Source organism: Schistocerca americana, chromosome 7 (assembly GCF_021461395.2).
Source record: "Schistocerca americana isolate TAMUIC-IGC-003095 chromosome 7, iqSchAmer2.1, whole genome shotgun sequence".
In the NCBI taxonomy this organism is placed as follows: domain Eukaryota; kingdom Metazoa; phylum Arthropoda; class Insecta; order Orthoptera; family Acrididae; genus Schistocerca; species Schistocerca americana.
In genome coordinates, this window is record NC_060125.1 from 439252030 (window position 1) to 439279364 (window position 27335).

At 40.7% G+C, this 27335-nt stretch overlaps 1 protein-coding gene across 1 annotated transcript in view; it reads left to right on the forward strand.

Moving 5' to 3' along the window:
- LOC124621844 (AN1-type zinc finger protein 2A) overlaps window positions 1–27335 on the forward strand; it is a 63757-nt gene that overhangs the window by 12155 nt on the left and 24267 nt on the right. Inside the window, exons 2-4 of the mRNA XM_047147289.1 lie at window positions 2775–2817; window positions 15616–15799; window positions 24716–24870. Of these exons, the coding sequence (XP_047003245.1) occupies window positions 2775–2817; window positions 15616–15799; window positions 24716–24870 (382 nt within the window). The remainder of the gene's footprint in view (window positions 1–2774; window positions 2818–15615; window positions 15800–24715; window positions 24871–27335) is intronic.

Below are 27335 nucleotides of genomic sequence, written 5' to 3' on the forward strand. Positions count from 1 at the left end.
TTCCGCCAAATCCACCGATGTGTAGTATCGGTCTGTAGTAATATTTCGACCAGTATTTTTCACAGATGCTACCAGACATTTGACGACAGCTGCTGAACCCAATTCTTCTTTCGACAAATTCTGAACAGTACCTGCATAGGGTTCCATATTCAAGACGTATCTGCCAACTGCATCGGACATCATGTGTATAAGGATGCCATACTTGCCCGGTTTATCCTTCATAAATACTTTGAAGGGGCAGTGCCCTCTAAACAAGCTGAGCATTTCATCAATGGTGAGGTGGACCCCTGGTTTATACAGTAGTGGAAACCTATCATTCACTTTGTTGAAAACATCACGGATTGCTGTGAACTTGTCTGCTTCCCTTCTTAGCTGGCTGGTACTTTTGTCATCAAACCTTATGATTGCAATAAGTTCCTTGAAACATTCTCATGCCATAATACCCTTGTAAAATGGCTGACCCATTAGGTCTGACCAAAGATCGTGTACACTGACAGAATTGTCCTTATTTGCCCCCATAAATATCAGGATTCCTATAAAGGCATACAATTCTTTCTCATTAGTCAAATTAACATTTCGCCTAACTGCCTCTTCATTTGAATGTTATACTATAACATCCATGATGTCAGGCGTAAGAAGCAACTTCAAGGCTTCTCCAAGTGAATGGCAAACACCAGCTGGAGTTACTCCTGCCTGCTCCCTTACTATATTGGCAACAGACCTCCGAGGAACTCTAGGGTGTGTGATTACGTACCTTCTTCCAGACTTGGCCACAATAACATCCCGATGGTCACTGCCTGAAGCTGCGCTATCTTCATCTTCTCTAACATCCGCATCACTTTCCCGATCTGAATCATACTCCATAATACCATCCTCATGTTAACTTTCACTCCCAGAGTCAGAATCTTCATTTAATATTTCATTCAGAACACTTTCTAAAGATGAGTCACGTATTCTTTTAGTCATTTCTAAGTCTGGGTGGGGACAGTAAGGAACTGCACTAACTCACTGCAAGTTTACGAAATAAATAACAGCTGACTGACATCAACAGTCACTTCCTCTGAAAGTAAACCGATTGTTGTGAATATCAAGAAGACCAACCAACAAGAAACTAACTTGCATTGTTGTAGAGATGAGAAATACGAAATCCTACTAAGGGAAATTTTCTATAGCATGGAAGCCTAAGGGGGGGGGGGGGGGGGTTGTTGGACCCATAATAAGTTTGTTTATTTTTTCTTTCAAAGCAGGAATTTTCTATAAAATATATTGACACTAACGTTTCATAAAGTAGCCAACAAACAATAATTCAAAGGGAATATGTAGTATGAAAATTCCTTGGGCAAAAGCAGGAGACATAAAAAAATTGTGGGTTCAGCGACCCCCCCCCCCCCTCTCCCTCCCCCCCCAGGCGTCCTAGGGTTACGTGAAATAAAAGCTTTTATAAAGACGGTTCTTCACTGATGTGGCCCATCTGTGGTGTAATGGATACTAAATCCAAATGTTTGTGTTTCAATCACATGTTGGTCCTATGATATATTTTTTATTTTTTTTATGACTTCTTTCACCTTTGGCAATGATTCATTGATAGGAAAAATGGCAATTTGTGCCATAAACTGGAGTCCTTGCTAAACTGTCTCCTCCATGGCTGTCTGGTTCAGTCACTTCAAAGACCAAAGGAATGCAAGGACATACCAATTTCAATAGAACCGTGCTTAGTAAAATACTATAATGTTCAAATCAACTTTCTCTTTCACAAAAAATTTACCTTTTTACAAATTAATGAAATGATTTATGTTGACCAAAGATTTTTGATATAAGAAGTCATACTCATTCAGTTAATTACATTGTCAAAGAAGATGAAGGAGCTTAAAAGGTTTAGGGCATCCTCCTGCTCTTCTGACGGGAAGCTGTGCTCAAAGGCAGATAACCCAGCAATGGTCAAAAGCATGAGGTTTTATTATGGAAACCACTGCTCTAAAGGCGCGTGAAGCGCAATTTGTCCGTAGAACACTTAGTCATCCAGGAATGGAAGACCACAACAGACTAGTCAAAAGGCTGATGACTTAAATGTGAAGAAATAATTGAAATGACATAAGTTAAAAGTAATGTACAAGCACACAGCAGAAGCTAAACAAACTCGTCAGAGGCAATGCAAATAAAGTGTTTATTTATCAAAATGACTTTAAGCTTTATAGAAGGCAGTACACTGAGGCCTACATGCTATAATAGCTGAAGCTGGAAACTACTAGCTCAGTAGCTGTTTTTCATACATTCTGTCTCTGACCTCTGTGAGAGCTTTAAGTAACCATACCAGCTCTTGTTTGTCTAGAAAAATGGTCTTTGTTGAGTACATGAACCAAGTCACTCAGCCAGTTACATTTATAATGTCACTTTGTCATCGTGTTGCTAATTCAGTATGAATTGAGACATCTAAAATCGTTGTTTTTTTTTTAATATTTGTGTAAACTCCATCTTAGCTCCATTGATAGTCAATAATTTTGCATGTTTCCTTTTTCAGTAGTGACTCATTTTATTTCACTTTAGAAGTTTAATAACCCAAAATTTTTTGTGGTGCAGTCAACAAAAGCAATTTCCCTTAGATGTTTATATGTGCTAACTGGTTTAGTTTTATAAGCTTAATTTATCTAACTACTTCTAGAAATAGCTGAAGAGAACTGGTGTGAAATTATTTTTATTTTGCACAGCGAAATAATTCATTACTATTTTGGAAAAGCTTATATAAATGTGTTTATTTTGTTATTTTAATTTTTCAGATTATCTGCCGTTGAAGTGTGATGCATGTGAAAAAATTTTCTGGTAGGTTAACTTTCCTGACTTCTTTTTTTTAGATGATGTAAGAAAATATGTTATCTAATCTCCTATGTTAGTTTTGCAATTAATTTGCACAGCAAAGAAAATAACAGTAATTTATAATTTTATTATGTAAAGATAAAACTATTTTTTGGATACTCCAGTATGCTAAATTCTTCTTAACCCAGGCACATCTTGCTGTTGTTTAAATAGGATATTCTTTGGACATAAAGCTGGTTACTCTGACCGCTTTTATTGGATTTTGTCATGTCAGCACAAATTTAGATTTGAGCTTGCTCTAACTTTTCCACTGTTTGGCACAAATATAATTTGTTTCATTCACTGGTTTTTGCACTAATATTTCTTTCCCATTTTTGGTACTTCTTTTTTCACCACAGTATGTTGTATGGCAGAGAATCGAAAGTTACATTTGATTGACTGTCCCATATGTAATACAGATCAAACATCATGAGTCTGTTGTCTTGATCAGAAGGTAAAAAAAACTTTTGAATTCCAAATTTAGTGAAGAGTGTCATAGGAATTTAGTAAAAGTGAAAGTAAACTCGTATGGCATGAATGGGTGGGAGGTCCTGAAGAGCAGGTTCAGCCACCTAATTGAAAGGTTTCTCCTATTCTCAGTGCCCACAGACACCTTTCCATCACGAAGTATAAAGCTTTGTATGGAAGTGTATCTGTTAAGTGCTGATGACCGTAATGGTGTTGTGTAGGAGATGATGATAGAAGGGAGAGGGTGATACCTGTTGTCAAGACATAGCCTTAATAAATGTGATCCATCATGTAAAATCATTGAAGGATCTGCCAAAACTGGCAGCAGTACTACATTTCTGTAGCTGTCTTGAAGCTGAAAATTTGCTTCGACACTTTGCAACATGTGCTATTGAAAAAATGTTTTATGCTTGAAGAATCGCTCTGGAAATTGTTAGCACAGTGTAACCAAACAATGGTAAACCCTCCACTCCTTGCCCAGAAACAGATCTCCCATGCCTTGTCTCTTGTCTCCTCAGCCATCTATAGTCTGTCTGTAAACTCAAGAGCGAGGTTGGGGAAGTGGCCTTTCCCGGAAGAACGCTGCCATCGGCCTACAGGGGAACCCAAAATGTGTTGCCCGTTAGCTGTCTAGCTGTGTAGGTCGGCGTGCAGTGATATACGTCGTTTCTGTTCGTGGAATCTTAGTTGCCAGTGTCAGCCAGTTAAGTTTGTGTACTTAATGATATACTTCAATGTCTGAAAATGATGGATAATCATCAAGCATTGCAAGAAAATGTGCAGAATACGAGGAAGAGGAGGTATTTGCGGAGAAACAAGAGTTCGATCATCTCTAATGTTATTACAGCGTATATTAAAGAGGTGGCCAAAAAGAACTGTTGACTAATATGACCTGTCCCAATCAAAGGGCTACAATTTATACAAATGTCAGCCTCATCCAATAGGATGCATAAGGAATGAACGCAAAAATAAGCCGCATGGTTTAGTGGAATTGCCATGAAGGAAAACTAATAATCTTGGGAGGAAACCGATCGCTATAGACAGTTTCAAAATCACGTAAAACCTTTGATGATTATGGAACACTTAATCTCTATCTGAGTCTCTATTCAACTGACTCTGAGACATATTGCTTTAAATATGTGTGCAATAGCTAGTCTAAACACTGCTGAAATTTTCTTCGAAACATGTACATTATTCTGTACTTCTAAGCAAAAACCTTGACATACGAGGTGCGTTCACATATTAATTTTTATTTTTTGGTACACAGCAATGTTATCCTCTTCAAAATATTCCCCATTGCATACTATACACTTGTGCCAGTGCTTTTTCCAATTCTTTAGGTACTGTTTCTTCGGGATAGTTTATAGGTCTCTTAACTGTGCATTTTTAATCTCATGCATGCTTGTAAAACTGCTGTCCTTTAAGGCCTGCTTTGAAATGTTTATACCACTTGTATGCCCTTGGTTCACTCATATACTTAAAATTTCTAAAAAATTCATACACTTTATTCCATTCCTATAACAAAATTTAAGACAGATTCTCTAATCTGTTTTTATGCAAAACAAATAATCCTTGATGCTACAAAAACACACACAACCTTTTTGACAGCTGACAACAGAGTAAATACCTAATATGCATAACATTGTACACATACTTTTGAGACATGTTTACAAAGACAGTAACAAAGTAGTAGTGCCAATCGGACTAATACAACACACCAAATTATAAATTTCTGCTTACTTTTTAAAAACTCTTCTTGTTGCAAGTCCTTCAAAGAAAACTTCTACCTTTTAGTTGAAACACAAAGTAAGAACAAGCCTTAAATTCTACAGATTGATTGCCTTATATGGGGTTCATTTTATGAATAGCAATAGAGGAACATACAATAAATTCACATGAACAGGCATTCGGTTCTATGTTTGTAGTATAATCCTGACTTCCATTCTTATCTTAATATTATTTACTGTATAATGTTGTGTTTTGGAAGAAGCTATTGTTTTTTGTATTCCTTATGGTCTTAATGCATTTGTCTAAAAGTGAACGCAGCAGAGACGTATCTGTACGTGGCATCACCACAGATTTAAAGCATGCGCTGCGGCAGGGCCGATACTACATTGTGAAGCAGCCTGTAGAAGTGTCTTGTGACGTAGCTGGGTTGGCAGAGTGGGGACTCGCTCGCTCGCTCACTCGCTCTTCAGTTTACCGACAGACTATACCATCCCTACATACCCATTGATTGGCCGTCTCAGAGGACCCCCCCCCCCCCCCCCCCAATTCTGTAACTCAGTGTCACCTAAGACTGGAGCAACTGAATCTCATTCTCCACCACCAACAGAGTTTTGATGGTTCATCTTGCTCTAAATTGAAAAGTATCGTTCTCACCCCTCTCACAGTGGTATTCTGTCACCAACCCAAACTACACAACATCCTTGCTCATCCCTATTCTACCTCTGCTCCCAACCAATTATGTCTCATACTCCGGCCCCACACATCCTGCCACTGCCAACTACTCCGGTCCTGTCACTGTCATTCTGTAGCACATCAAAGGCAGGACCACTTGCGAAAGCAGCCATTTAGTATGTCAGTTTAGATGCAACTATGTGTGGCATGCTATATGGGTGTGACCACTAGCAAATGGTCTTTCTGCTTGTTTGACCATTGCCAAATACCAAGAAAAAACTGGACCACTCAGTTGCCATGCAGCATAGTGTGCTCTACTTCAGTGACTGCTTTACAGCCGGTGACAGCTGGACTTTCTCCACCAATGTTAACTTAGCTTTTCTGAACTGTGCAAGTGGGAGCTCTTCCTGCAATATTTTGTTTGTTTCTCCTGGCCTCAACATTTACAATTTCATGTCTTCCAACTGCCTCTGTTGGCCTTTCCTTGCTCATGTTCCAGCCTCACATGTACATTTCATCCCCTCAGCACTTCTGCATAGTCCTTCCTTTTCTCTGCTTCTCTTCATTCTCCTCCTTCCCCCCTTCCTACCCTCCAGCTCAGCCTTCCAATGCTGCACTTAGTGGCCCACTATCCTGACCCTGCCATGTTCCTGCACATTCTCACAGCCAGCAGTACAGCATCTTTCCCACTCCTACCATGCTATCACTCCCCTTCCATACCCATCACATCTTCTGTTTTCCACTAACCATCCCCAGATCACTACTAATCACAGCTGGGCCTCAGCCTTGTGTGTTTGTATATTTCCTTCTGATGCTCTTCCTGCGAAAATGAAGAGAGTAGAAAATGTGAGAAAGGTGTGGCGTACACTTCCTTTTCAATTTTGCAAATCCACACTGTGCCTCAGTCACATCTGAAAAAGATTTATCACTGGACACACGAAACCTTTGCAGGCTCTTCGAAGTGATCCAGAGGATGCAACCAATCATGAGCCTTTGTTGGATGTCATTTCACAAGGTCAGTGCACCTTTCCACAGGTCAGATAAACCACGAATCCTAGCTTTCGACAACTACCTAAAATCGTATGTTTAGTTCTTTACAAATTCCGATACCCAATTCCAACTGTGATTATAGGACTTGTACGTTATGCAACTTCCACAGTGATTAAAACTGTGTGCCACACTAGGACTGGAACCTGGGAACTGAGATTAGTTGGTAGAGTACTTTTGTGCGAGAGGAAAAGGTCCTTTGTTTTAGGTCCAGTCTGGCATAGAGTTTAAGCTGCCAAGAAATTTAAAACCAGTGCACACTCCACTACAAAGTAAAATTTGTACTGGTACATTCATTGTTACATCACTTTGAAAGTAAATAGTGGCTCCGCAATCTTCTACTTAGACTGTTACTGGAGACTCTGTGTTTGTATTTAGGGAACTGAGAGGAATTGTACATGGGAATGCACGTGCATGTGGTCCTATTCTGTGGTGCAGTCCAATGTTCCCTCGTAATATTCTGACACTGAGGTGGCCAGTAATGGTGTACTGTGAGCAGTGTGCATACGTTGCTTGGGAGGCAGTGAGCTGAGACAGCACATTCGCGGTATGCCAGTACTGTGTTGACAGCAGTGGGCAACCATTACTCTTGACTTTTTGTGGCACAGGGTGGTGGCTGCTGCTGTAAGAACATCAGGCCACATCATGCTCCAGGACTTGGAGTGTAGAGGTTTTCGGTTGATACCCTGATAATAGCAGAGATGGCTGATCCTTCACGTCATACTCCCAGCATGGCGGCAAAGTGTTCACTTGCCCTGGCTCACAGGTGCTTAGGCAGCAGTTCGTGTTCTGGCAGAGGTGCACGCGTCTGTGTAATTGACATGGCACAGAACAGCATAGGCTCGACATCACACAATTGCCCTGCCTTCAGCTGCGTTTAGATACTGCTGCTCCATGCCGGTTTCATGGTAATGGCAGTGCTGGCTGGCCACGATGAATAGTCCGGAATGGGATGATGACCCAGTTGTTGTGCTCAGGCTGTAATACCCCCAGCAGGCTGGCCCAGTTTTGGCACGTACAATTTGTCATCGCAGACGTGGTTGCGAAATGCTGGCCTAGCAGTCCACTAGCTAGTGCCTCACTTTGGCTGTGGTCTGATTTTGTCTAGGCACAGATTGCTGGTCTCATTTTTAACTTAACCTTTAACAGAGGTGAAATGAAGGTCTAATTGCTTGCAGATTAGGCATTGTCATCTAAGGCACAGGTTCCTACTCTGGCAACAGCTGTCCGTTGATGACAACACACAGTTTACACATTTGAGGGCAGTGTGTGGTTATGAAGGGTGACTTGGCATCTGTTGTGGATGGTAACACAGTGTCAGTGTAAATGCGTACTAAATTTTTGCATTTATTTTTACAGCTTGGGAAGGAACAATTAGTTTGTTCCTTAGGCTAGCTTTTACACCCCAATCTCACAAATTCTTCAAGTTCACAGCATGTTATATTATTCTTACATATTTCTGTGCATTTATCCTTTTAAAAGTATTTTATTGTTTTATTTTTATTGTGCTTTATTATTATTTTATTTTACTAGTTAACTTAGTTGCTTTTAGGATTTACAAATTAGTGTGCAGCTACTGTTCATTGCTTTGTTTGCCATTATTTAAACTAAAAGAAAGTTGATCGTGATATTTTCTTTTAGTTAAATAGTGATCTTCCATATGTCTTTATTTTTGTTATACAAAAAACTTTCCATTGTTGTAATATTTGCACACTTCAGTTAGACATAATGTAAATATAGCTGAGCATTGCTAGGATCATAGCAGTTCTTTGCTGTGCATAAGCGTACCAGTCAGGTATCAGCACTTGGTACATAATTCATACATGGCATACTGTCCAGAAAACTGTTAACATCAGCTATTATTATAAACAAATTAATAAATATGAAATATATATTATGGACAATTTACTTCTATCATAAACATAGAGCTTGAGAAGCTGATGGAATGAAAATGTGATTTTAATTATTAAAAGAAGAGGAATGCGGTATTTAGATTTTGGATTTTGTCCATCAGAGGCTGTTGTTATGCTGGCAAATCAAATATATTCGGAGGTGATGTAAGAAAACTGGAAACAGTTGTCATTGAAATAACAGTTTGTAATTAGTGAGTGTAATTGTCAGTGTGTTAGATTATTTTGAATGAATGGGGTGGTTGTAGAACTATGGATTCATATTTAAGAGCATATTCCAAATTACCATCTGATCATCATGATTTTGTTTTCCTGTGGTTCTCTAATGTCTTCAAGCAAGTAAGTGCAGGGATGCACATGAAATATTGCTCTGGTTCTGTGATATTGACTGAAGTAATACTCTTTGTACTACTTAGTCCAGCTATCCCCTTGCGGGTTCGGGGGTAAGAATGGAGCCCACGGTATTCCTGCCTGTCATAAGAGGCAACTAAAAGGAGTCTCAAACGTTTTGGCTCTTATGTGATGGCCCCTCTTGGGTTTGACCACCATATTTCAAAATTATTCCGAAGAGCTAGCCAATTGGGGAAGGGCGTCTTACTTGGTGCATTCTGTCCATCGTGCATTGAGATCTTTAGCCAGCTTATTCGTCATTGTATTGCAGTCCCGCTTGCTCTCCATCTCTTGGGAGGAACGAAAGGCTGTGAATGACAGTGAGATGTATTCGCCCCGGTATCTAGTCTGTATGAGAGCTGATGGGGAATCCTGTGTGTCCACGAAGCCTCAGTTCTTTGTAGAGCATTTAGAGGACAAGTTCGGTGAGGTGGAGGGCTTGTCAAAAATGCGGTCTGGGTCAGTCTTGATAAAAACAGCATCCTCTGCCCAGTCACGAGCATACTCGATTGTAAGAAGATGGGGGATGTTTCTGTTACTATCATGCCCCATAAAAACTTAAATATGGTCCAGGGCATTATCTTCCACAGGGACCTTCTTTACAGTCCGATGACGAGCTGTGTGCCAACTTAGAGCGACGAGGTGTGCATTTCATCAGGCAAATCCACTGGGGTCCGAGGGATAATCAGGTTGCCACCGGTGCCATCATCTTGGCCTTCGAGGGTGACACATTACCCGAGAAGGTGAAGGTGATGGTCTACTGCTGTGAGGTTAAGCCATATATCCCTCCCCCGATGTGGTGCTTCAAGTGTTGGAAGTTCGGCCATATGTCTTTCCGCTGTGCATCCAGCCTCATATGTCGCGATCGTGGTCGTCCATCCCATCCCGATACTCCATGTGCCCCGCTTTCCATCTGTATCAACTGCGGAGAGCACCATCCCCCTTGGTCACTGGACAGAAGGAACGGAAAATAATGGAATACAAGACCCTGGACCGACTGACCTAAACTGAGGCTAAACGGAAATTTGAACGGCTTCATCCCGTGCGCATGACGTCATCTTATGCTGCCACTGTCGCTCCTGTTACAGCTCCATCCGTTGCACCACGTACAGTGAGCTCTCAGAGCCAGAGGACCACACCTGCCCCCTTGATGGTGGGGGGCGCTTCCCTCCCTGCTGCTCCCGCACCACCTACCTCGGGAACTGCACCCCCTCAACCATTGGGGACACCAGTCCCGACTTCTAAGCCGGAGAAGCATGTCTTCTTTGGCTTCTCTCACTAGGAAGGGATCCCTAGGGTCACTCCCTTCCCAGGTTCCTACCAGTGGCAAACCAGACACCCGCCAGGGGCTGAAGAAGCCCCAGGTAGCTGGTCGTAGGGCTTCGCGGTCCTCTTCAGTCCCGGAGACTGAATCAAAGAAGCCCTCCCAGCAAGAGAAACCAAAGGAACAGCGTGAGAAATCAAAATCAAAGACCCCTAAGAGCAAGGAAATCGCGGTGGCATCCATTCCACTGCTACCTACAAGCTCTGCATCTGAGGACATGATGGAGATTCTGGCGTCCGCTGAGGACCTAGATCTCACCGGTCCCTCAGACATGATGAATGTCGCTCCCATCGGTACTCAATCAGTGGCAGCAGGTGACCCAGCAGCGTAATCTGCCTCCTTGGTCCCTTCATGCCTTTCTCGGTCGTGGACAATGTCATCCTCCAGTGGAACTGCAGCGGTTTTTTCCACCATCTTGCTGAGCTCCGCAACTTCTCAGCCTTCACCCTTTCCTCTGCATTGCTTTTGAGGAAACTTGGTTTTCGGTGATGCAAACCCCCGCCCTCCATGGCTATCGGGGTTATTACAAGAACCGGGCAGCTTATGGGAGGGTATCTGGTGGCGTCTGCATCTACATCCTTCACTCTCTTTACACCGAGTCTGTCCCTCTACAAGCACCTTTAGAGGCTGTGGCTGTTCAGGTGTGGACGCCTCAGGCTGTAACTGTCTACAGTCTCTATCTTCCACCGGATGGTGATGTCCCACAGCATGTCCTAGCTGCACTGATACACCAATTGCCGCCGCCGTTTTTGTTACTGGGCGACTTCAATGCCCATAACCCTCTGTGGGGTGGATCAGTGCCAACAGGCCGAGGCCGTGTTGTTGAGCAAGTATCGTCACAGCTCGACCTCTCTTTTAAATACTGGTGCCTTCACACATTTCAGTGTGGCACATGACACGTACTCAGCCATTGACCTTTTGATCTGCAGCCCTAGCCTATTACCATCTGTCCAGCGGAGTGTGCATGATGACTTGTGCGGTAGAGACCACTTTCCGATCTTTCTGTCATTGCCACAGTGTCACTTTTCTGGGCGCCCCGGCAGATGTGCTATGAGTAAGGCTGACTGGGACTTGTTCACCTCCATTGCCAACATTGAGGCTCTTACCAATGACGCCATTGATGTGGTGGTTCACCCGGTCGCCATCAGCATCGTTACTGCCGCAGAATCTGCCATTCCCTGTTCTTCTGGGTCCCCTCGGCGGTGGACTGTGCCTTGGCGGTCACCCGAGATCGCCGAGGCGATTTAAGATTGCAGGCTGGCACTCCGGCGTCGCAAGTGGCATCCCTCATTGGAACACCTCATCGCCTTTAAACGGCTCCGTGCGCGAGCCCGCTGCCTCATTCGCCAATGCAAGCAGAAGTGCTGGGAAGGGTATGTTTCCACTATTGGCCTCCGTACCTCTCCATCACAGGTTTGGGCTAAGATTAGGCGACCCTATGGCTATTGGACCCCTGTCAGTGTGCTTGCACTTCACTGAATGGAGCAGTCTGTATTGACTCCGACACAATTGTAAACTACTTAGCGGAACCAGTGTTTCCCTCATTCTCATCTGGTGATGGCTGTCCAGGAGACCCTCCAAACTCTTGCCTGTTGCGGCCACTCTGTGGTCTTTGTTTTGACCCTGGGTCGTGTAGGCATCCCGGGAAATGAATGTGTTGACACGCTGGCCAAACAGGCTGTCGGTGCACCAGCCTTGGAGATTGGCCTTTCGGAGAGCGACCTCTCAGGTCAGTTTTGTGGCAGAAGATACTTCGCACCTGGGGTGAAGAATGGTGCACCCTTCCTTCACCCAACAAACTTCAGGCCATCAAGGAGGCTACCGGTGTGTGGCGCTCCCCCTTGCGGGTCTCTCGCAAGGACTCTGTTGTCCTCTGCCGGCTGCGGATTGGCCACACCTGGATGACACATAGCTATTTTTTGTGCCGCGAGGACCCACCTTTATCTTGCTGCGTTTCAGCTTTGATGGTGGCCCACTTCTTGTTGGACTGCCCGCTTTTAACTCCGCTCAGGCAGACGTTTGCGTTGCCTGATACGCTTCCTGCACTTTTATCAGATGACGTTGGGATGGCAGATTTAGTTTTGAGTTTTATTTGTGTAGGGGTTTTTTATTGTTTGATCTAAGTGTTTGTCCTTTTTTGTGTTGAGTCTGACCTTTGGCCTACGATTTTAGACTGGGGTTTTTAGTGCGTTTCTTGGTGGTTAGCTTTTCCTTTTTTTCTATGGTCGGCCAATCACTGTCACACTCGGTGTGACTTTAATTTCTATTTTCTGGTCTGTGTCTTTCTTGTCCTGTGTCGTCTCTGCTGTTCGTTTTTATTCTTTGTAGATGTTTTAAGTTCGTGGAAAAAGGGACCGATGGCCCTAGTAGTCTGGTCCCATCAATCCCATAAACCGACCTTAGTCTGGCTACACACAGATAGTACAAGTGCAGTGATGAGCAGTCCCTTACACAGTTTGGTTTTCATGTTCCATGCAAAAAACATGGATTTTAATGAACTTTATGATTTCAAGATCTTTATATAATCTGTTAAGTTCAAAATTATGTAGTCCATCCATGCTTCATCTTCATTAGTTGCCCCAAAGATTTTACACAACACCTTTCGTTCAAAAACATCTTATTAGCTCTTCTCATAGTTGTCAGTGACCAGGCTTCTTAGCCATACGTTAATGCTGGATGTATTAAAATTTTTATATGGCTGACACTTTGTTCTTCTGGACAGATTTCTGGACTTCTGAGTCCAGCCCATAAAGTCATTTATCAGCTGGGTGGATGCCCCACTTTATTTCCATCATAATATCATTCTGTGATGTTACCAGTGGACCCAGAGAGACAAATTCAATAACAGATTCTATTTGCACTTGGTCAATTTCTAACAGTGTATTTAGTTCTAGTCGTATTATTCACATGTATTTGGTTTTATTGGTGTTCATCCCCAGTCCCATTCCTGTTGCTTCTACCATCAGTAGCCTATATGTTTATTTAGCAGCTAGTTCTGTTCTTGCAATAATACCTACATCAACTGCATAGGCCAGAAGCTGCACCATTCAGTTGTATATTGTGTTTGTTGTGTTGATTTGAGCTGTCCTTATTAGTTTCTCTAGTGCTATGTTAAAAAGCATACATGAGAGTGCATCCCCATGCCTCACACACAGTTAGTTCCAAAACTTAGTGTTAACTTTCCTTGTATCTGTACTTTACATACAACTTTTTCCTTAGTCAAAATTGTGAGGTGTATTAAATGTCATGGTATGCCCAGTTCATTAATGGCATCAATAAGCTTATTACTTTTTGTGGTGTCATATGCTGCTTTAATATCAACAAATGTAATATGTTTTTCTATATTGTATTCCCTCAGGTTTTTTTTCCCTCCCAAATATCTGCCTCAGGTTGGATATTTGGTCAGTAGTTAATTACCAGATTTAAAGCCTGCCTGATATATCTGTTGCTTTTTCTGCAAAAGATTTACATGGGTGCAAAGCAGGTAGGAGAATATTCCATATGTGGTGTTCAGTAATGTAATTCCCCAGTAGTTTACACATTCCATGATGTCTCTCTTTTATGTGTAGCACATGTCACTCCAATCATCTGGGATGACTTTTTGCCTCCATATATTTTAGATCAGGGCATGCTTGCATCTAACAAGATTTTCTCCACCACATCAGCTGGCAGATTGTCATTGCCAGTTGATGTATTTTTGGCTAGTTTCTTTATTGCTAACCGAACCTCTTGCATTGAGGGCATCCCATTTTCCTCTTCTTTCACTTGTTTGTTTTCAGGTAGATCTCATACTTCAGCATTCTCTGAGAATAATAATTCTCTAAAGTACTCTGCCAAACAATGTAACACTCTTTCCTGTGATACTATTAGCTCACCATTCTGTCCTCTACATTGTGCTGTTTTTGATTGAAATTCCTTTCTGAAATTATTGATGTTTCTGTAGAATTCCTTACATTCATTAGCGTTATTCAGTGTCCTGTTACTGTCATTCGAAGCTTCTCTTCCTTTTCCGTGCTTTCAGAATCCACTTTTCTGAACACTTTTTCTTGATAGCCAGTAAATCCACCTATTGCAGGCTTTTCCAGTCCCATCACAGACTTATTCCATCCAACCAGAGGCAGGAACATTTGTGAAAGCAGTTCTTTCATATACTAGCTCTACTGTGATGTCTACACAGCATTTTGTATTGGCATAACCAGCAATCAGCTGGTCACTCAAAACGACTAAACATGTTGCTAAACACAATATGCCCAATTTCGACTGCTGCTTCAAAAATTATGTCTTCTGGAACCTTGCTACCCAAGATGAGCTACTCACAATTATGTAGATTGAAATTGTCCATTAAACACATTCTGTGATCATGTAATCCTCCTGGCTTAGTGCCTGCTAGTCCCTGCCCCCCCCCTCCCCCCACTGCTCCACTCCTGCCCCATGATCCATCCTGCATTCAAATGCTTCCCTCCCCAGTCTCCTCCTTCCTTTATCTCACTCTCCCAAAAAAGAACTCACCTGTGGAACATTCCTGTCTCTTACATCTGCTGTCTTACCTTTGCAGCTATCAGCCACTCTTCCTCAGTATTCCCTCCTGTTCACTGCTCCTTTCTTCTCTCTCCCACATCCCTTGACACAACCCATTATCCCTGTTCAAGCCGCAGTGTGGCACGATGTTGTTGATTAGGGACAGTGTTGCTGTGTGTGTGTGTGTGTGTGTGTGTGTGTGGGAGGGGGGGGGGGTGGGGGGGGGGGGGGAGATTGACGTGTTTGCATGTGTTCTGTAGCTCTGAAGAAGAATTTGTTGAATAGCTAGCAACATTGTCTTGTTTATGTTTCTCTCAGTGCTTTAATAACAGTTTGGTGAGTTGTTACCTTGTCTCCTTAAATTACTTAATCTACAACACTCATTAGTCTGCCGCTCGTTGTCTCACGGTAGCGTTCTCACTTCCTGAGCACGGGTTGCTGGGTTTGATTCCTGGCAGGGTCAGGGATTTTCACCTGCCCCAAGATGACTGGGTGTTGTTGTGACGTCTTCATCATCTTCATTCATCCCCATTATGGTCGGAGGAAGGCAACAGCAAACCACCTCCATTCTTGCCTAGTACGGCAGTGTGGGTCTCCCGCATTGTTTCCCTACGCTCTGTCAAGAAGCATGGGACTTAATTTCCATTTCCATGACACTCATTCATATATCTTACGAGCTAATACATGTTGTGTTTTGATTGTTTGCAGTAAAGATCATGTCTCGTATAACAGCCACAGCTGTCCTTCAGCATATAAAAAAGATGTACAGGTGCCAGTGTGTCCACTGTGCAATGTACCTATACCTGTGAAACGAGGAGAACCGCCTGATATCACAGTTGGTGCGCACATTGACAGTGACTGTCAGTCTCACACTGCCAAAACTAGTAGAAAGGTGAGTCAGTGCCATACCTTTTATTAGACTTGAGTATATGTTCTTATTGTGGAGATGTCAGTTTGCAACCTTACCATGTGGGAGTTACGGAGTTAGGGAGTTATTTGTGATGAGACATTTATGTTCGACATGCTTGTACGCAGTGATCAGATTGTATGTCTTTTTGTATCCAGCATTAATACTTGTGCTGCTGTAGAGATATGGCATCTGATATGTTCATTGATAGGACAGTAGAAGGCAAGAGTAAATAAAATACATTAAATTTGCATGTACAAGACCAGGTGAGCAGAAATGGGAGGCCGGTGCTCATACAAGACATGTTCATATTGAGCTGTGGTTCAAAGCCTAGTTCTGTAAAGAAATTTATGTAGGTGGGAGATTCATACTGAAAATCTTGTGCATAGTAAAATAGTGTTAATCAGATACTGTTTAAACTGTGGTGTGGATTGTAATCACATTAGCATGAACATAATTCTTTCAGTTTCTTAAGAAAACCTCAGAACTGCATGTAAGTATTGGATTCACCATACCAAGAAATAGCTGACAACTAGTTGCAACTGTCTGCATTCTGGCAGCACGTTTTCCCTAGATATTGGCTGTCTAACATCACTTAAACCATCTAGTTTTCTAATATTGTTTGCTGATATTTCCCCAAGAACTTTTTACATTTTTGGGAAAGCCGTGCTATGATCCAATAAAAATTTACTGAATTTTTGTGTTTCTCTAACATCTTAACTCCATTCAAGAAAATATCAAATTTATAATGTAATGGGAAATTAATGGCTGTCTACTGTTTCTGGAGTTGTTATTAGACATAAGGAAGATGGGTTTTTAGGGCATTGCATTTACTGTAAGCTCACCCATACTGATTATACTGGTAGGCACCTAGCTCTCATATCCTTTCGCAAACTATGAGTAATGTACTTAAAACTTTAGAACAGAGGGCTCACATAGTGTTCGATGCTGGCAGCATACAGGGTGAACTGGTACACTTGGAAGAGATATTTAGATATTCTATTAAAATGGAAATGTTCTTAAAGGAAATGTTGTTCTAAGTATTCACTGCCTGGTACTCCGCCATATGCCATCCATAATTGTCAACGTCCCCCCCTGAACCATGGAACTTGCCGTTGGTGGGGAGGCTTGCGTGCCTCAACGATACAGATAGCCGTACCGTAGGTGCAACCACAACAGAGGGGTATCTGTTGAGAGGCCAGACAAACGTGTGGTTCCTGAAGAGGGGCAGCAGCCTTTTCAGTAGTTGCAGGGGCAACAGTCTGGATGATTGACTGATCTGGCCTTGTAACACTAACCAAAACGGTCTTGCTGTGCTGGTACTGCAAATGGCTGAAAGCAAGGGGAAACTACAGCCGTAATTTTTCCCGAGGGCATGCAGCTTTACTGTATGATTAAATGATGATGACGTCCTCTTGGGTAAAATATTCTGGAGGTAAAATAGTCCCCCATTCAGATCTCAGGGCGGGGACTACTCAAGAGGATGTCGTTATCAGGAGAAAGAAAACTGGCGTTCTACGGATCAGAGCGTGGAATGTCAGATCCCTTAATCGGGCAGGTAGGTTAGAAAATTTAAAAAGGGAAATGGACAGGTTAAAGTTAGATATAGTGGGAATTAGTGAAGTTCGGTGGCAGGAGGAACAAGACTTTTGGGTCAGCTGAATACAGGGTTATAAATACAAAATCAAATAGGGGTAATGCAGGAGTAGGTTTAATAATGAATAAAAAAAATAGGAGTACGGGTAAGCTACTACAAACAGCATAGTGAACGCATTATTGTGGCCAAGACACACACAAAGCCCACGCCTACTACAGTAGTACAAGTTTATATGCCAACTAGCTCTGCAGATGACGAAGAAATTGGTGAAATGTATGAGGAAATAAAAGAAATTATTCAGGTAGTGAAGGGAGACGATAATTTAATAGTCATGGGTGACTGGAATTCGAGAGTAGGGAAAGGGAGAGAAGGAAACATAGTAGGTGAATATGAATTGGGGCTAAGAAATGAAAGAGGAAGCCGCCTGGTAGAATTTTGCGCAGAGCATAACTTAATCATAGCTAATACTTGGTTCAAGAATCATGAAAGAAGGTTGTATACATGGAAGAACCCTGGAGATACTAAAAGGTATCAGATAGATTATAGAATGGTAAGACAGAGATTTAAGAACCAGATTTTAAATTGTAAGACATTTCCAGGAGCAGATGTGGACTCTGACCACAATCTATTGGTTATGAACTGTAGATTAAAACTGAAGAAACTGCAAAAAGGTGGGAATTTAAGGAGATGGGAACCTGGATAAACTGAAAGAACCAGAGGTTGTACAGTGTTTCAGGGAGAGCACAAGGGAACAATTGACAGGAATGAGGGAAAGAAATACAGTAGAAGAAGAGTGGATAGCTCTGAGGGATGAAGTAGTGAAGGCAGCAGAGGATCAAATAGGTAAAAAGACGAGGGCTAGTAGAAACCCTTGGGTAACAGAAGAAATATTGAATTTAATTGATAAAAGGAGAAAATATAAAAATGCAGTAAATGAAGCAGGCAAAAAGGAATACAAACGTCTCAAAAATGAGATCGACAGGAAGTGCAAAATGGCTAAGCAGGGATGGCTAGAGGACAAATGTAAGGATGTAGAGGCTTATCTCACTAGGGGTAAGATAGATACTGCCTACAGGAAAATTAAAGAGACCTTTGGAGAAAAAAGAACCACTTGCATAAACACCAAGAGCTCATGTGGAAAACCAGTTCTAAACAAAGAAGGGAAAGCAGAAAGGTGGAAGGAGTATATAGAGGGTCTATACAAAGGCGATTTACTTGAGGACAATATTATGGAAATGGAAGAGGATGTAGATGAAGATGAAATGGGAGATATGATACTGCGTGAAGAGTTTGTCAGAGCACTGAAAGACCTAAGCCGAAACAAGGCCCCCGGAGTAGACAACATTCCATTAGAACTACTGACAGCCTTGGGAGAGCCAGTCCTGACAAAACTCTACCATCTCGTGAGCAAGATGTATGAGACAGGCGAAATTCCATCAGACTTCAAGAAGAATATAATAATTCCAATTCCAAAGAAAGCAGGTGTCGATAGATGTGAAAATTACCGAACTATCAGTTTAATAAGCTACAGCTGCAAAATACTAACACGAATTCTTTACAAACAAATGGAAAAACTGATAGAAGTCGACCTCGGGGAAGATCAGTTTGGATTCCGTAAAAATGTTGGAACATGTGAGGCAATACTGACTCTACGACTTATCTTAGAAGAAAGATTAAGAAAAGGCAAACCTACATTTCTAGCATTTGTAGACTTAGAGAAAGCTTTTGACAATGTTGATTGGAATACTCTCTTTCAAATTCTAAAGGTGGCAGGGGTAAAATATAGGGAGCGAAAGCCTATTTACAGTTTGTACAGAAACCAGATGGCAGTTATAAGAGTTGAGGGGTATGAAAGGGAAGCAGTGGTTGGGAAGGGAGTGAGACAGGGTTGTAGCCTATCCCCGATGCTATTCAATCTGTATATTGAGCAAGCAATAAAGGAAACAAAAGAAAAGTTCGGAGTAGGTATTAAAATCCATGGAGAAGAAATAAAAACTTTGAGGTTCGCCGATGACATTGTAATTCTGTCAGAGACAGCAAAGGACTTGGAAGAGCAGTTGACGGAATGGACAGTGTCTTGAAAGGAGGATATAAGATGAACATCAACAAAAGCAAAATGAGCATAATGTAATGTAGTCGAATTAAGTCGGGTGATGCTGAGGGAATTAGATTAGGAAATGAGGCACTTAAAGTAGTAAAGGAGCTTTGCTATTTGCGGAGCAAAATAACTGATGATGGTCGAAGTAGAGAAGATATAAAATGTAGACTGGCAATGGCAAGGAAAGCGTTTCTGAAGAAGAGAAATTTGTTAACATCGAGTATAGATTTAAATGTCAGGAAGTCGTTTCTGAAAGTATTTGTATGGAGTGTAGCCATGTATGGAAGTGAATCGTGGACGATAAATAGTTTAGACAAGAAGAGAATAGAAGCTTTTGAAATGTGGTGCTACAGAAGAATGCCGAAGATTAGATGGGTAGATCATATAACTAATGAGGAGGTATTGAATGGAACTGGGGAGAAGAGGAGTTTGTGGCACAACTTGACCAGAAGAAGGAATCGGTTGGTAGGACATGTTCTGAGACATCGAGGGATCACCAATTTAATATTGGAGGGCAGCGTGGAGGGTAAAAATCGAAGAGGGAGACGAAGAGATGAATACACTAAGCAGATTCAGAAGGATGTAGGCTGCAGTAGGTACTGGGAGATGAAGAAGCTTGCACAGGATAGAGTAGCATGGAGAGCTGCATCAAAACAGTCTCAGGACTGAAGACCACAACAACAACAACAACAACAACAACAACAACAACACAATTGTCAACCACATACTTTGTAAGAAGTGTGAATTTACTGACTCTGTACTTGCTTTGTTTTACTCTTAAATGCATAAAGTTTTGACTGATGCTCTTGTTACGAACCTGTGTTATCTCTTGCACATATGTATTTACTCCAAAATACTGTATAAAGTGATTTAAAAATTTTGCAGGCGATTCACGTTGAAAATGGATGTGAGAGTGTTTGCTGAGCTATCATAACAAGAATTAATAATATCCTGGATGCACACCTGAAAGATGATAGAACGTACTGAATGTTTGCTTCCAACTCTGCATAATAATAATAATAATAATAATAATAATAATAATAATAATAATATAATAATATTCGTTATTATTACTATTATTATTATTATTATTATTATTATTAAATGTATGAATGCTCTCTTTATGTGAAGATCAAACAATGGAAAAACCAGGATGGAATGTAACAATATTATGAAAAGGAAAGTTGACGAAGGCCTTATTGGCCGAAAGCTGTATTTGTGACAGTTTTTTCGTTGTGCGTAGGTCCGACTCGGCATCTTTTTATGCAAAGAGTATTTCTTCCATCAGTCATTTGTTTGATCTGAGGAATGGGAAAAAAGTCTAACTGAATCTGGAGAACAGGCTGGCCACACAACTTGTTTGAACACTGGCTTGTGTTCTTTTGTCACTGCAGTGGCTGACCAGTCTGTCAGCAGGTACATCGTTCTTTAGCACAATAATTTTAGTCATTTGCCTCCTCCAGTCCACAGTTCCGACTGCATTTTTGTCTCCATGTACAATGAAAACTACTGTTGTGTCTGATTTCTTGGACACTGAGGTGGCTTGTAATAATATAGTTAACTAGAATACTCTGAATAAGTAATAATGTATTAATTACAACAATACTTATCTTTGCTCACAAGCTGTGAAATTGCATACATGGACTTGTAATTCGGAAAACATTAAATGCGCCACAATTTCTGAGTGGTGAATTGATCAAAGTTCAGGGTGGTCATACTGTGTTTTTACTACAGTCACTAGAAGACAAAAGTTTGTAGACATAGTTCTGATAGCGTTGGCAAGTAGGCGCTGTTCACAGGAGATGAAAATCTCTCTCCCTGGCAGTTGCCATGGGGCGTGGCATAGCGAGTAGGCAGCACAACACTTTACTCTGACAGAAACTTGCTGGAAGTGGGGAGGATCAGACTTCAAGCAGAACTTCCCTCCCGGCCTCTGGCGATGCTATTTCATGGCAGAAGTGCGGCAATAGTGCTGCCACGAAACTACGGGAAGCATGACTTCTTCCTATCATCTCATTGACGCCTTGTGACACTACTTTGCTGTGCAGTATATCTATGGTGCTCGATACTTCTTGCGCCACTCTCTATACTCGATGACACCACAGATACACATTTCGTTTTGTCACCTGCCAATGACAGAAAACTGTTGAATATTGTGTTTAAACTTTTCTAAACTTACTTATAGTCTGGAGTCAACAAATGTGGCAATTGTGGTATCCTGATGATATGCAATTTTTTAACAAGATACATAGGTCTGAACACACACACACACACACACACACACACACACACACACACACAATGGGCAGAGTAAATGTGATCAGTATAGATATTACAAAGAGTGCATGAGAGTTAAAAGTGCCATCAACTGTATAGAGTTCAAAATACACCTGTCAAAGAATGTTAAGATATAATTTTTTGACCATTGTTGATAGTTGGCTGAATTGGGAACATCACGTGCTCCAAACTTTAAATTGGTTGTCATCAGCAGTATTTGCTTTAACAGTGATCTCTTGTCTTCGTAACTGCAGTACATCTAAGTCAGCATCCTTTGACTATTTTCACTCATGATGCGTAATAGGAAAATCTTGTAGGGCAATGTGCCATTGTTTGTAAGGGGGGAGGAGACAACTTCATGGCTCAAAGAGCAGTTATGGTCATCAGGGCCACCTGTAGATTTCATGGGCCCCTAGACAAACTTTTGTGAGGGTATGCAAGCTTTCTCAGCCCACATTGCTTAATTATAACAAATATTGATTCTTCAGTACATTGGTTTACAAATGAGCAGTAAGTAAATGCTGCCTGCACTGTGAACTGTCAATAATTTATTTCTAATTGTATATACCGTATTTGAAAATACACAAAAATTAGTACTCACAGTAATAGAAGTAGTAGTAGTAGTAGTAGTAATAATAATAATAGTAGTAATGGCTACTGAACAAAACAAACCTAACTTATAGCAAAAAAGCTTTCCAGCATACTTTGTCATCTTGATTTAAAGAGTTTATTTCAGACTGTCAGGGTCAGCTGAATGGTTTCAGACTACTCTAGGTGGAACACTGAATCTTCCATTCTTGCAGGTGATACAGTTATTTTCTGTATCACTGAAGCTCATTTCAGGAGCAAATTCATGCTCTGTGATAACAGTGCTTGATGATTAAGTTCCTCTTAGCATGCAGTAGATCATAAATGATTTTTTATGGATGCTAATTTATTAATTCTCTCTCACTGAAGCAACAGTCAGTGGTAGGGTAATGAAAGCCCTGAGTGCTGTGCAAAGTTCAGGAAACACAGTTTGTAATCTCAACTTATAAATTTCATTTAGAGGAAGAAATGGAAGCTCTTCGTTTTCTGTTGTCTTTGTAAAATGTGGAAAAGTAAGTGCACTCACTGACTTAAACATTTGTATTTCTGTGATAAGATTATCACTCAGATCATCAGGATAAGGTCTGATTAATTTCTTCATTTTATCATAATCATCCAAATTTGTATTTACTCTGAGAATAGATTCTAAAGTTACACAAATATTTCTTGTTCCTTCATACTGAGAATCCATCTTGCCTATGTCTATGTCAAAAACCTCTTTTTGAAATTGATTTGATTCAGTTTGATCTGGGTGTGTGTCAGGTGCTCCATTACAATCCCAATCAGATTTATCAGAGGTAACCTTCCGCTTGCTTCCAGTCTTTTTTGAACATACTGCCTCAATGCCATTTTCAATTACCATATTTTAGCTCTGCTTAAGAATTCAGGCCAAGAGCTCGTACATCCTAGTCGATGGTAACATATGATACATGAGTGTAGCAATGAAGGTGATATGAAATTAAATTAAGGCCATGGCTCAGTTTCAAATGTGATCATATTGCATTATAGCTACTGCAGTGCCACAGAGTGTCAGTTTGTATAAATTGACAGAGTGACAAGCTCAGTGGCGAATTTCAAGAAAACTTAAGAATTCCATCGATGACTGCCAAGCAGTAACATCATTGACCATACGTGCTTGTCGATCTCCCAGCACAGACAGTGTGGCGAAAATTTCAGTCTTCTAAAAGATCAAAAATACATATACTACAGATATAATTTTTTCCCACAGGCCCCCCAAACATCCCCCTCCCTTCAACATTTGGTGGGTTGCCCCCCCCCCCCCCCCCCCACCCCGCCCCTATTATGGGCGACCCTGTGGTCATGTGGGGCACATTCACTAACCCCATGCCATAATCTCAACAAACAACTAGGGGCGATAGCAACAATATCTCAATACATATATTCTCTTATGCATTTTGTCAATACTAACTCGGCTTAATATGTAAAAAATTGCTCACTTTGTGTCCATAACAGTAGAAGAAAAGGTGACTTCCCTCCTTGAACAGAAGATTTGGTCCTCATGCAAAAGGGAGTAAAGTACACTGGTACTAAAATCTGCTTTTTAATATCTAATGCTCAAGAGATATTTTGTTTTTGCTTAGAAATAAATTAAAAATACACCTGGTTGTCAACTCATTTTACATGATAGAAGAACTTGTCTGCAGGAATGAACAAATCCTGATACATGAACCCATCATCTGCTAATAGCATGTGAGAGAAAAGTTAGTTAAATCAGTATTGAAATGGCCCAAATAAAAACTATGCTTAACAGTGTAGGAAAAGATAGATTGCTACTTACTGTAAAGATGATACATTAAGTTGCAGACAGACATAATTGAAAGACACTTACACATAAGCTTTCGGCTACAGTCTTCATAAGAAAAAGAAAGAGAAATACTTGCCATTCATTCGCACAAGCAAGCACAACTTGTGCACACATGACCAACTCCGGCAGCTCTGACCAGAATGCTATCTGCAATCTTATCTTTTTCTACATTGTTGATATTCCAACCTGTAGTTTCCATTGTTTGAAAACTCTGTTTAATTATTTCTTTATTTTACGAGCACTCTAAGGTAACATTGCATCACCACACTTTTTGTAATGCTCTCTTTATTGCTAATGATGCAGTGTTGTCAGTACTGTTTATATTTTGTCATTTTGGTATTCATGTGTTAATCATTGATGTTATTAGAAGGACAAAAGTTTTTAATTTTACAGTCTTTTGTAGGTAATTATCTTTTTCTGTTGGTTCTCCTGCACACAACAGCAAACTTAATTAAGAAAGTCATGTTGGAAATTAATGAAATGAACTAAAGTTTCTGGTGTGTTTTGTAATTACAGGTCTTTGCTAACCGTTGCTCTGCTAAGGGCTGCAAGCAAAAAGAAGTTGTCCGTGTACAATGTGCAGAGTGTCGTCTGAATTTCTGTCTGAGGCACCGCCACCCTGTTGATCATAATTGTGAAGGTGCTGAAGCAGCTCGCAGGAGGAGAGCTGTGTAAGTAGTACTGTATACAAACTTCACCTACCAATATTGTTGAATAGTGGATACTGATCTCACAGTAAAACTGTTCACATGCATGCTATTTGATTTTTATTGGTGTATTCTTATATATGAACAAAACAAATCTGAAAGTGATCAGCTTCACTTGCAGTTTCTCATGAATATTGATGTAGGGAAATTGAGGTAGGCAAGTGTGAATGTTTAACTCTGATTTCAAAAGAAAATAATGTTTGTGTCTGTCTTTTGAATGGTAGTATATTCGAGAAAAGAGGCAGAGATGAAGAGTCACAGCAAAAGTAGATAAAAGGATACGCATAAGCTAATATATGAGCCAAAAATTGCTGATTCTTTATTAAAGAAATTGTAGAATATTGTATGTGCAGTCATGCTTCTGACATTAGCTTATAAAAGAAGGAAGGATATAAGCTGATAGTTCTGTCTTTGCAGAGCTTGCTGTTGAGTTAAGATATGTAAAGAAAGAAGACATAAATTTTTTTGCTCATATTGCAAGTTCTGACACATGTATGTCAAATTTGTTGTCCAGACAGTCTCACTCTTCCTTGTTGGACTCCTGAAAAGTAGTATGCTGACTTATAAGTGCAATGTGAACACTGATCAATAACAAGTAATGAACTCTATCCATTAGCTCTGTAGTTGTCGTGGATACATAGAATACACAGTGTGAATTCTGTCAAAGGGAAGCATAATCATTTGCATTACCAAATAACGAGTTTTTGATCAGAGAGCCTGTAAAATATATATTAAACAATCTGAAAAGTAATTCCGAGAATAGTTACTCCTCTCCGAAAAAAATTTTCGTAGCAAAATATTGTATCCATTTGGCATTTTACTAAACTGCTTACCCTGCTGTGGCAACTACTGTGGACCAGTTGTATTTGACTCACAGCATCACTCTTGCATTGACCTAAGCACAGAAGCTATTCAGAAGGACAGTGAGTAAATCAGTGTTTTGTAACAATGTGACAAAAACTGTTCGTATTGACTGAGTGGATTTGGTCTTGGTCATATTCAACTAAACTAATATTCTTAAACCATTTCAATGCTAATTGTATAATCTACCTCAACTACCTCAGTGCAAGGTGACCATTGAATCACATCAAAACAAGGACACATTCACCTTTTTTGTTGTGATTTAGTATTTGGCATCAGAATTTTTTGCTAACTAAAAATGTATTTTTTGTATCAACAATGCAGGAGAAGATAGATTTCTACTTACCATAAAGAAGACATGTTAAGTTCCAGACAGGCACAAGCAAAAGACACTCACATAAGGCTTTTAGCCACAAACTTCTTTTTTGCTGAGGAAGGTTGTGGCGGAAAGCTTTGTGGGAGTGTCTTTTTTTAATTGTGCCTGTGTGCAACTTAAAGTGTCTTCTTTTCGATGAGTAGCAATCTGTCATCTCCTACATTTGTGATGAAACAAGCTGGGATAATTTTACTTCCCCTTTTGTTTTGCCATCTGCCTCCTTAAATTCATTTTTTCAATTTGGACTAATTACCATTAACATGCATGTGTATAATCTGCATTTTCATAAAAGAGAAAGGTTGGCCCTCAGTTTTAAAGAATATAACACCAGATCTAATTTTGTGCATAGTTTTATGTATGTAATTGGTTGTTAACTTCGAACAATGTGTAGTTTCAGTACCCATTACTGCGACAATATATAAAGCCCAATTTTTGGTCACAAGACAGTCAGTCTACGGCAGAGTTTCAGACGAGGAATCTGTGTTGGTTAGAACGACAACGATGCAGCAGCATAACAGTGAAATAAATGTTACACCAATAGGCCATGTGTTAAAGCAATGATTATTCCAAAAAAACTGTGAATTATGTGGTTATGTTTTTACTGCTCATAGATGTTCAACAGTAAACTATTGTAGCAGTATGTGGACATTCACCTGCAAACTAGTAATGAGGCTTCTTGAAAGTTGAACAATAGTGCACTGCCCATATATAACTATGTATTATTGGGGGGGGGGGGGGGGGGGGGGTGAAAAGTGAAAGTAAAAGATTGTGAAACGCAACTGTGCATCTGTCGGCTACATCATTTACTGTAGACAGTAGTTGCACATACAACCCCTGTTTTTTCAGCCAGTACGTCAACACTGAGGACAACAAATGAAGAAATAAAGCAGGCAGAAATGTTAAGCATTGCTGATATTCCTACCTGGAGTGTCCTCAGGAAGAGAGAGAGAGAGAGAGAGAGAGAGAGAGAGTGTGTGTGTGTGTGTGTGTGTGTGTGTGTGTGTTAGCTTTCGCTCTCTAATCTGGAATGAATATTCCTACTCATATAGCCAGCTTACTCCCTTTATGAAGCCATCACATTTTAATGATAAGTGCTGAATAATGCACAAAGTATCGAATAATGACATCTCGGAAATGATATAAACTTTCACAAAAAACAGATTGAAAGTTATACTTACTTTTATTTGAAAAT